This window comes from Mercenaria mercenaria, chromosome 14 (assembly GCF_021730395.1).
Source record: "Mercenaria mercenaria strain notata chromosome 14, MADL_Memer_1, whole genome shotgun sequence".
NCBI classification, from domain to species: Eukaryota; Metazoa; Mollusca; class Bivalvia; order Venerida; family Veneridae; genus Mercenaria; species Mercenaria mercenaria.
In genome coordinates this window covers 49,268,326-49,280,449 of record NC_069374.1, presented here as the reverse complement: position 1 = coordinate 49,280,449, position 12,124 = coordinate 49,268,326, and the positions used below count along the sequence as shown (strand labels likewise).

The 12,124-nt window shown below is 32.8% G+C and overlaps 1 protein-coding gene across 1 annotated transcript; it reads left to right on the top strand.

Annotated features, from left to right (window-relative positions):
- The first annotated feature begins 4,459 nt into the window (after positions 1–4,459).
- Positions 4,460–11,475, top strand: LOC123528246 (EMILIN-1-like). Its single transcript, XM_045307973.2, has 5 exons — positions 4,460–4,629; positions 8,849–9,155; positions 9,463–9,504; positions 9,885–10,031; positions 11,168–11,475. The coding sequence occupies exons 1-5, from the start codon at positions 4,498–4,500 to the stop codon at positions 11,458–11,460; spliced, it is 921 nt and encodes a 306-aa protein (XP_045163908.2). The 5' UTR covers positions 4,460–4,497; the 3' UTR covers positions 11,461–11,475.
- The last annotated feature ends 649 nt before the right edge of the window (positions 11,476–12,124 follow it).

The following is a 12,124-nucleotide window of genomic DNA, read 5'->3' as shown; positions in this document are numbered from 1 at the left end:
ATTTTTTTTTCTCTCAAGTTTAAACTTGAAGCTAGCAAACCTGTGCTGAGCTATAGACCAGTATAGGCACACAAACGATGGACTGGAGATTAATATAAAATTTTATGTAATAAACAGACTAGTGACTCAATTTGAAATCAGACATTATGTATATTGTTCACCCAACAGCAATGTCGACCTCTCGTTTGTTGATTCATCCTTTATCAATGATACCATTTCACAGTTCCTGTTGTCCTCAAAGAAGTCTGAAGCTGAGCAGTTTTTAGTTTTCTTACGCATATAGCTACAATGTTGCACTGTTTTCGTCTCTGATACTTTGAGGAGAGTCACGGTACCTGTTACACCTTTATTCAGTCTGAAACCTTAAAAGATGCAGAACGCGTGAATGTTTTAAACCGTTGAAAGTACAATTTCATACTCTGTTGGAAGATTTATTTAAGAAACAAAAAGACTCAGCACATGAGTTAGATCCTTATTACAAATGTATAATCAACTTATTCCTCGGGGCGTAAAATGACTTTTAGCACTGGCATAAAAACGCGGGAATATCCTGCCTGGCATGCAAGAAAACCCCATTAAGGCGAAATAGTCATAGGGACCATCTACAACGTAGAAAAAATAAATTAAAGGCATCTTGAATTGAATTTTTGCGTGACATTACCAAAGAAGGCTACTATTTCAACTCTGAACAGTGATTCATTCGTCATATCTATCTAAGAATTGGATGCTATGTATACACAGATTCCAACAGTTGATCAAAAGTCACATTTCCACAGCTATTGTGAAAGTAGTCCGCAAAATATTTAGATAAACCGCCAAAATGTTTTATAACAAATAATTTATATTGAGTCGCATACTTTGGATTATTTTGATTGCTATATATAACCTTTAAGACGTGGCCGGTGTACAAGCATGCGTTCGTGTACCATAACATTAAAACATAATCATTTTAGCCAGTGTTTAGCCAGACTGAAATGCGCTGTGGTTTCCTATTATGGTTAAGCATGAAAGCAGATCATACTGAAAGCACACTCATTAGCGAACAGTAACATTAATTAAACAGAAATACTTCGTTATGTACAGATAAAATTACCTTTGTCCAAATACTTGTACCTCTTAAAGTGTGAGGAAGTCTATAACTGAGGTGTTGATTATGACCCGAAACATTGCCCAGCAACTGCGTCGTTCAGTTGAAATGTATACACGGAATTTATTATTCCCTCGTGATACCCGTGTAGTATGTAAATCGACGTGTCTTTCCTGATAAGAAAGTTTACATCCCTCAATCTTCCCGCTAAACTTAGAATACTAAATAAGACGTGATTTTAACGTACATGAAGAAATCAACATCGTTTCATATATTAGTGACTAAGTCTTAATTTTATGAATTCCTAAAGATGTGATTCAGTTCAAAACTATTTACTTAATAGTAGTAGAAACTTTTCATAATATTATGCATGATTAATTGTTTAAGGCAGTAGACCACAAACGGCATTACCATTTCCGTGTGATTACGAGTACTTGTTAGGCTATTCGGCACTCTTCGGTCTTAAATGTCGCTTTACGCACACATGTATGTTTGCCAATAATATAGGAAAATACCAAACTTGCATATGGAAAATACGCAACTTCCCGTTAGTATGTATCCGAAACCTTGTATTGTAAATAAAATAAATGAAAATTGCAGACTATTTTCAAACGGCCGAGCACGATGAACCGACTATAGTACTAGTAAATGTTTCATTAGATGCATATTTCAACTGTCCTCACACTAATAATTGAACTCTATTTCATATTTTTCCATTTGAATCTTTAAGCTTGAAATGCCAGATACATTTGACAAAAATGGTTGCACCTACAAAAACAGTCTCCTCAATTGTAGACTGTCACATGACTAGATCTATAAGGTAATTTTGGCCCAAGTCACCCTCCCAGTAAGCATCTGTGTGACTTGTTGTATGCGTACACGAACCATGCGGGTAATTTTGCGACAGGTCTCCGTCCATAGCGAATCCAGCAGAAGCAACTTTTGTACGTGTCTGACTGTTATATATGTTGTTTTACCGAGTGCCACATTAAATAAATCTTAACCGAGAGTTGCATAAAACGCAATTCATTAAACTTAAATACACACACCGTGTACAGCGGATAATTAACATAAAGACAATTTCTTACCTCTGGTCTGCCAGTTATTTTTTTTTTCGATCGGTCGCACCAGGAATTGGGGGAGTACAACCGTTTGTAGATGTATTGGTCCGCATTTCGCGTTTTACAGGTAGCATTTATCGCTTGACAATTACGGCTTGCAAGTCAATGTTAAACAATAAGGTTTTTGCAAATTGCATTTAATATTTGGCCTTTGACATTTGGCAATTACCACTGACAATGCCACAGATTTGAAGTATTTTATCTTTATCTGTTTACAGCGCGGCTAACTAAGGATGACGGGAAATTGGGCTGGGGCAGAATGCTACATTCTGCTTGATTTTTAAGGTGCTATTATTGAACGAAATGCCCCAATTCAAAATTTCACCATTTTCTTGCACATAGATTAAAGGACTCTCTCTAAAGACTTATTTTAATACGTTAAATGACAAAAATTATCAGCTAAAGCTGTATCCAAGAGGAACTGTATTGTGCTATTTAATTGACCTGTCAAAACATTTTCCCGGCTTTCATGTTAATCTTATATAGGCTCGAACATAATATAATAAAAGCCGGGTCCATTTTTTGACAGGTCAAATAAATTGGACAATAGCGTGAAAATTGTCCTTGCCAGCACAAAGAGATGATTGTATTTACATTCATATAACATTTTCTACTACATCACTTAACAATTCGTCGAAATCGTTGTCTTATAAACTGTATAAGTGTGCTCTTAACCCGGAGAAATACCTATCTCTACCACTCACGTATATGCAAAAACATATGTTGTCGAATTTTAGATGTTCTAGTCATGCTCTTATGATAGAAAAAGGAAGACATTTAAAAATTGATAGGAATTATAGATTTTGTCCACACTGCCATAGTATGAACATTTACACTATTGAAAACGAGATTCATTTTCTATTAATTTGTCCGCTATACCATACATCAAGAGAAAGATACTTTAAACGAGAATAGACATCTTCGATAATTTGTGAACAGCTGTTTATAAGAATAATGAGTGACTGTGAAACAGACAGTATTTTCTCACTTTCGAGATTCTTAGTTAACGCTTTCGACTTAAGGAAGTCGAGAATATCAGACTTAAATTAGTAACTTTTACATCTAACAGATATAAGCACATGTGCACAGACTGAATAGTGTTAACGGAACCTGCTTTAAATAAACTCTGTTTAAAAGAATATTAATACAAACTCCTTAAGCTGTGTTAGACAACGCTTAAAAATGATGTACGTGAACAGTTATCATTATTATTAAAATGTTATAATAATGCGTTACCTATGTGATTATTGATGTAATATCTGACTTTTTTCAGAATAAATACAAAGTTACTAATTCTAGTAAATTACTGTAACTTCTGTATCGATTATGTGTATTTCAAGTATAAAAGGTCCTACTCAGTCTCTCAACACATTTCTGTCAATATCCATAAGGTATGTTAACAGTCTACATAGAACAGTTTTTGAGTGTTTACTTTTTCATTCGCAATATGATAAAACTTTGGTAAATTTCTTCCAGACTCAATAAACTTTGTTGTTATATTCAAACAGTATATCTAGAATGTTAAAGAATACATTTTAAATATAATGTCATTACATTGTACAATAATTAATGCCATATTGATTGTATTTTGGGCCGGTGGCCTTGTATTACAAATAAACCAATATTGTATTGTATTGTATTGTATTGTACTTACAAAAAAAAAACAACATTTATTTCTATGTCAGGCTATTGGTTTAACCTTTAGGATATTTCAACAATAAATGTTTCTTTAAAGCTTTGTTATCATATACGTATTGGATGTAATTAAATCTTTGCAATATTGACATTATTATACTATCTTATAAACGATCATTTGTCTTGATATGAATAATTGAAATTATCAAATTGAATCAGAGGGCACATATGAATTAATAATACAATCGGTTTAGCTGAAACCTAGATCAATTGTACATATTTGCGTTTAATACAGAACAGTTATTTAAAAATGATACATGATAATAGCTAAGCATTTAACATTGTGTGTTCTCGCACTAATTATTTGCATAGTTATATAACCACAAAAAGTTATTTAGATTACCCCTATGGTATAACCATTCTATAACAATAGTTGCTCTTAGAAAAAAACTGAGAACGTTTTAACTCGACATATTATTTTGTAAATCTAACACTCATACGTGGTTTTTCATTGTCACATATTCACAAGACAAAGTCATTGCATCCTTCTATTTATATACTATCTAATTTATTAACGCTTTAATACATATACTAGCTTTAAAGATAAGAGCATCGTTCCATTTATACATTATCATACTTATTTAGACTTTTAAGATGTCAAGCCCTATCTTGTCTTTTTCAGTGTTTTTCATAGTAATCGTGGTGTTTTCACTATCAGGTTCAGAGGCTTCATCTGCTCCAAGTTATGAACAGCTCGTAGAGAGGATAATTCAACTAGAGAAAAAGGTAAGCAAGTTCAAAAACTAATTTTACTATTTAATATTAGTTTATATACTTGCCAGCTACAAGCCTTACATACTTTCTTGAAGTTCCTTCACTGTTCCCTGACCAGAAACCTTCGTAAAAAATAGACATTTAATAGATATAATATTTTTTCTGCTAATTTAAAAAATAGAAATTGAAATTCTTTGACAGAAGTGCTTCATAATTTTTATTGTAAAGGTACGAAAGTTCATAACAACGTAGATAACATTATTATACCGATCTTATCATATTTAGGCCAATAATTATGTAGTAAGTAAAAATAATTCCGACTTAAACGAAGTAGACCAATAGGTAAACTATATTAATGAACTGTAAAAAAAATTAATTTGCTGGTACTTTGTACATATATCAGTCAAATGGTAAACGTCCAGCTAAAGAATGTTTCTCATTGCAGAGTTGGTGCAGCCGTTTCTGCGCATGCGCGGAATTATTACCGATTGGAGCGCACACAAAATTGCTCTTTTTTTTACAAAATGTATACATTTAAGATAGTTTCGTTCAAATTTAGATAATCCGGTATATACCGGAGTCTGTAATTTATCACAGGCGCACTAGCTCTGTTTTAGTCAAAGCCCCAGCTAAAACACACGGATCATAACTGATATGTAAAGATTATGAGTTAGAAAGAAAAGTTAACTTCTCTTAAGGTATTTTGCTATATAATGTAAGAGTACAATGTCACTTGGTCTTTTCTATCAACATGCTTGAAGATGTCAGTATGTATACGTATTTTCATATCGGTAGCGTTTCTTACTGCAAGCATTCGTCCAGTCCGTCCCGACGGGACGTTATTACGATAGAAATCTTGTCTATTTCACCGTTTTATTTTCTGATAAAGACAGCACGAATGTTTACATTTTTGACAATGATAGAACAATTTTTAAGTAAGTGGAAAACTTCCCATATTTTTTCCGAAAATCCTGTCTTATTTCTGTATGATTTCATTGTACTATAATTCTAATATGCTTTTCTCTGTTAAAACAGTCTTACACTAGAATGACGCCACGTTTACATGCAATGACGTCAATGTTTTTGTTGCGACAAAGAAAAGTGCTACTAAATTTTATCTATTGTTTTAGATTAAGGAGGTAGGTTACCTTGTTACAAGGGTAAATTCAGATTAGTTGAACCGCAGCACATTTTTGTATTTCGTGTAAATATGAAGTTTTAACTGCTACAATCTCAATTTCGTTTGTCTCTGTCCTTTCAAGTTCAATTTTTATCCAGGTTTGAAAAACATGACCCTCCAAAGGTATTTCATATTGAAAGAAGAAGGAAAATACGGATATTTAACACTTTTCAGTGTATTTTAGTTTCATTGATATCCGTAGAAGTCTGCATAATTGATAATTTTACTAGTATGCACGTTATCTTTCTAATAAAATCTTAAAATGTATATGTCGCGGGGCTCGTGTTTCCATGGTAACGCATTTTCTCTCATTTTTAAACCACTATGTATAAAAATAGGGGTTTTCGACGGCTTCAGTGCCATTCTGTTTAGTTTAGTTTAAACATATTTTATTGCCAATATATACATATATAAACAGATAACTACGTCAATTGTACATATAATAGGCAAAAGGGTCGACCCACAAGTTCTCGCAACATTAGTAACGGGTCTTCCCTAATGCAAATATTTACACATTTAATTTACAACAATGACAACTAATCAGGTACATGTGTGGTAAATAATAAATTTACAATATAATAGCTACAAAAAAATGGAAAGAAAAAAAAAGAGTTGAAATAAGTATGAGGCACAAGTACATGTGTACTTATAAAAGCCATCACATTTGTGTTAATGACCAACATTGAATATTTGGGTAATATTATTAGCAAAATACCAAGCACTTTACATGGTACCCTATTTTTCTTAAAGTTTAAAGTAACCATGGCAACAGAGATGTTTAAAATAGCTTATATCTTGCTTTTTGTCGTACATGTAGTTTCTTATAAAAACTATTGAATAAGATTATCTTTCTAGTTAATGTAGCTGCTATAAAACATATTATTTCTAACGTAAGTTATATTTTCGTGTTACTTGCATTTATTCAAACAAATTTCACAGCTTAGAATACTTACAGCAGTACCCCTCGTCTGGCATTTTTCATGGAAAAATCGTTCAGCATGCTGCTATCATTCTCATGGATATTGTTGAAATGAAAATAAAAAGCCGAAGCTGTGTTTCTTAAATAGACCAGTGTCAACGCTTTTGAATTTTACATTTAGATACATAGGTCACGGGCTTCGTTTCCATGGTAATATCAATTCAATTCAAGAAACCACATTTTTCTACCGAAATTTGAACAATTTTAGATCTTAGTTTTAGTATATAAGTAACAAATTATCAACGGAACCTGAAAAATAGGTATTACAAATCAAACTGCTACATTTTTTATTTGAAAATGGCCGTAACAAGTAACCTTTCACCCAACTATATTCCAAATAACATTGGTTACCATCATCCATTTTCTTACATTCCGCATAACATTTCAATATAACTACATAAAAGAAGCAAAATATTGATTTTTATTCAGAGCAAAAGACTCATAAAAATATTTCAGCAAATAATGGTTATTTGAAAATAGTTAAAATAAAAAAATGCACAGAATTACGTACTTTCAAGACAAAAACTATTAATTTTGCGCGGTAACTGACATGTAACGTCATGACGTCAGTGACGTCATTTTAAAGCAACATTGTTTTGAAGCGTTTCTGCGGCAATGTATTCATTATTTCTGAATTATTAAACCATAAAGCATCAGATCGAAGACAGGTTCATGATTTGTTTTCAGAAGAATGAATATTATACAAACACATTTAGTTTGTCGTGAACGTCGTCGTAAATCGTCACATTAGCTTCCGGTTGGACATGCGCACATACAAATATGAAGGTAACCTACCTCCTTAAGTAGCGTTATAGAAATCTTCAGTATTTCAGTACAAATTATTCGAAGGGGAGCCAAGTACTTTGTCCTTAATTTACTAATTAACGATTATCTATCCTTCCCCGTCACTGTTGGAACATTGTGAATTCAGGTACATTTTGATTCTAAATTGTGATACATCATTCATCAAAATTCATACGAAAGGAAAAGTTTATTTGTAAACCCGACTACCCTCTTCTTGTATCTACTTTCAGCTTCATACTGACAATATGTACGTGAGGAAAAAACGTTTACTCTCTAAATATACTGTTTTAGATTAAGAGTATATTAGAATCGAAACAGTTTATAGCAAAACGGTGTTTAAACGCTATTTTTACACTCGTGCGGTAATACGCCGTACAAAACAAAAATTCTCGGGGGCTGCGTCCTCGTGAAATTATTATACCCGACGTATAATCGCCCATCGTGCATAAATAGTGTTAAACGTGCGATGACGTCAGTGTTTTTGTTATCATATGTTACCTACTATTTAGATTAAGGGCATATTACGTAGAATCGAAATAATCTATAAAAGTAAAACCGTGTTTTAACACAATTTATACACTTGGGCGGTATTACGTCGTACGCCCGACGTATAGCCGTCCGTCGTGCAAAAAATAGTGTAAAAACTCTCATTTTCTATTCAGTATTTAAGTGCAGTTCAGTGATACGAAAAACATACATAGCCAATTAGTATAACATGTCTCCTTACAAAAAATATTATTACTGAGATGTTAAATTAGATATAAGAAATTAAAGTAATCTGAAAAACAACAAAGTCTAAAAACCTCCAATGAAAATTTGCTGTTAAGCAATTGCGCGTCTTTATGAATAGAACTAATAATGTCAGTTGTTGTTACAAAATAAAAGATACTGTTATATCTTTTTGTTAAGCATTAGTAAATAGTGCCGCACACTAATGTACTTTTTTCTTAAAAGTAAATAAATGTATCAAAATCATGAAAATGCATATAATATAATTCGAGTATAACTTAAAAAGATGAAGACAGAGAATCTTACAGAATTATGATTAAAAATGTCTTTCGAATAAGAAATAATGAAGAGCTCTCACGGGATTTGTGAACAGCAATGTAATTTTACAATGAGGTAGTGTGTGCATTTGAATTCATTGTGTGAGATTTATTTATTTGTGGTTGAAAATTAGTGCAAATATAAAAAATTCAGTTCCTTAACTAAACTATGATATCGTTACCAGCATAATTTATTCTTTAATCATATAATTTTGATGACAGGTGGATCAGAGTACCTTACTGGCATCTCAGTATGAACGTAACTCGAGACTTTCTCGGCAGCTCCAGATTATGGAATCCCGAATTTCTAGTCTGGTGGTACAACAGGAAAATTCCAATCGCAAGCAAGCCAAATTGGAAGCTCGTATTATTGAGTTAGAAGAGCAAGCGTTAAATCATAAAATGACCATTGAACAGCAAAGAGCTGAAATCGATAATTTAAAAGCTAGGCCTGATAGAAAATACAATGATGAGCCTGAAGAAGAAACAGTAGAAAAATTGCCAGAAGGAAAACGGATACAACAAAGCGGTAAGGTGTTCATAAAGAATGACTTTTGACGTTTACTAGAGCCTATTTAATGATCCTTCGAAGTCTTTGAACATGATTAAACAAATGAATTGAAAGAGAAGGTCCATAAAAGTTAACTGCCTGTTGTGCTACAACCATTACCCTTCCTGCACAGGCTTCAGGGAAATTGCGTTATACATATACAGTAAACATCTCTTGTTTTATAGTCTGACGAAACTCTTTTGACATAACTGATATTACATGTAGTACATGATATACGTATGTTTAAGAAAGAGATAATTGGTGAAAATATGTTGTTTCATTTCAGAAATACCATGGCTGTCCTCGAGAGGTCGTATAACGAAGAAAGGTTTTATAAAGAATTCTTTTTTAAGTCAATCAATGAAAAAACAAAGTTCTTGTTATAGAAAATTGAAATTCCGGCATGTTGGCCTGATACATTGGCTCATTTAAAGTTGACCGATATTATTATGCTTTTTTCTTTGTTTTAAAAGGAAATGTTGATATACGGAATTTTATACAGCTAGCTTATATATAGAATTTGAATCAGAATTAATGCTTTCAAAATAATATTATTATATGGACGGCTTGTTACCTAAGAGTTGAAATATTGTTGGCTTTGTAGAAGACAGAGAGAGAGAGAGAGAGAGAGAGAGAGAGAGAGATTACAAAATATCGTTCTTTTTTTTCAAATATAATGTTTAATTTTATATCATTGATGTATAAAAGGTGAAAGAAGAGGGAGATCATTCCCGGAGACACCAGTTGCGTTTACGGCTCTACTTGACCACAATGTTGACCACTCGGGTATTGATCAAACAGTTATATTTAACAATGTTCTTCTAAATGACGGGAATGCTTATAATTCTCATACCGGTAAGATTTGAGCCGCGTCATGAGAAAACCAACATAGTGGCTTTGCGACCAGCATGGATCCAGACCAGCCTGCGCATCCGCGCAGTCTGGTCAGGCTCCATGCTGTTCGCTTTCAGAGCCTATTTCAATTAGAGAAATTGTTAGCGAACAGCATGGATCCTGACCAGACTATGCGAATGCGCAGGCTGGTCTGGATCCATGCTGGTCGCAAACCCGCTATGTTAGTTTTCTCATGGCACGGCTTATTTTTGAATTTATTTGGAAACTGCAATAAATTTAGACTTACCAACGATATACCTGTAACGTTTGTTGGTTGCAATAAAAGAAATTTGATTTTATTTATTATAGCTTATAATATTATTTCATAAAATCATGTTATACTTTAGAAACGTGTACCTGGCCTAGAAATGTCAGGTTGTGATACTTTCTTTGATTACTCCTAGAATTTGCTTTAGACTGTAACATCTACGAATAGAGTTAAATTGGATGACTTACAACATTGTTTAAAGTCATAAATAGCAACTGTAACAATCATGTTAAATTCGATTCGTTTTTTCCTGATTCTTTCGATTGCCTCAATTAAATAGTATAAACGAATATCGAAAGCATACCCGTACAAGACTGACTTAGCAAACGTTTTTATTTAAATATTTTTTCTCAAATTTTGTGGTTTTAATTTAGATTTAAATAGATTTTAGAAGTATTTAATCAACACAAAAATAATTAAAGTAAACAAGTTGCACTAAGTGACTATCGAATATACATTTTGATACAAAATGTATATTCACTTGATACAACATAATTCATTCTGTAACAGCTAAAAATAAACTGAAAAAAGTGATGTGTTTTTAGGCGTGATCCCTCTTGCGTTTAGTTTGCCGGAAATTATATACAATCTCGCCATTACAAACGTTGAACATTTTGTGTTAAACTATCATTGTGTACATGTTTTGCATTTCCTGTTTAAATAAAATGTGGCCTTATTAATTTCAAGTTTTCTCCCTTTCTCGACATTAATAGGTATCGAGTTCGTGGATTTGGGTCTTACTGGTCGCAATTAGTTTAGCACAATCAATAGACTAATGTACAAGTTTATATTGTGACAATGTATCTGAATCAGTCAATATGAATTTCAGGTGTATTTACTGCGCCACGTGAAGGACTGTACTTGTTCTATTTCGCATTTGGCGCTGGGTACGAGCCACACAAGCTATGGATGCATATAGTTGTAGACGGACAAGGAAAAGCTTCTGGCGTAGCGGACACATGGCAACGGGGACATGATGCTCAGGGCACGAACCTTGTATTGCTTCACTTACAGCAGGGGGATTCCGTGTGGGTAGCAACCTATAAAGTTGCAGATAAATCAATCTATGGTTTTCCAGGAGGTTTTACAACATTTTCTGGTGTACTGCTGTACGAATATTAACAGTAAATTATTCAAAGTACATACATACGCATTTGGTGTTTTACTTCCTCACTATTTTTTCACAAGCTACTCGAATCTTGTAAATGAAATTGAAGCCGTTTGCTTGTCGTTGTTTACTGCATTAAAACCTATGTTATCGGGTACTTAGGGAGGAGGTCACAGTACCTTTACTTCTTAACTTCCTTCAATATTTGTAAAATGTACATTGTAATCTGTATTATTATTATAAATTGATGTGTGTATATTATTCTTATATTATTATATTATTAACAAGGGGACCATAATGATCCTATATCGTTCAAATGGGTTTTAATTGTTTGCTTCAACAAATTACATTGCTTAAGCTTAAAAAACAAAAATCTATGATAGTAGGTTATTGTTAAGATTATTCCAGATTGTCTGTCAAATATATACATGTTGTTTAAACCTCTTTGCTTCATATCTTCAAAAACAAGAAAGTATACCATAAGTCTGGGTTAAGAATATTAAATATGAGTATTTAAATCTGAATCAATAGTTATAAAAAATGGTCTAAATTTCTAAGCTGTACCATCAAAAACAAGAAAGAAGGTCAGTAGGTCATGATTGATACTATTTGGGATGAGTATTGCGATCTGTATCAAAAAATATACATGTGGTCCAAATTTCTTTGCATTAACTTCAA

What these genes read in the sequence shown, in the direction of transcription:
- LOC123528246 (XM_045307973.2), top strand. Translation starts at nt 4,498, where the DNA reads ATGTCAAGCCCTATCTTGTCTTTTTCAGTGTTTTTCATAGTAATCGTG. An exon ending in TAATTCAACTAGAGAAAAAG is followed by an intron (nt 4,630 to 8,848) that starts GTAAGCAAGTTC and finishes TTTTGATGACAG; the next exon opens with GTGGATCAGAGTACCTTACT. An exon ending in TGCTTATAATTCTCATACCG is followed by an intron (nt 10,032 to 11,167) that starts GTAAGATTTGAG and finishes TATGAATTTCAG; the next exon opens with GTGTATTTACTGCGCCACGT.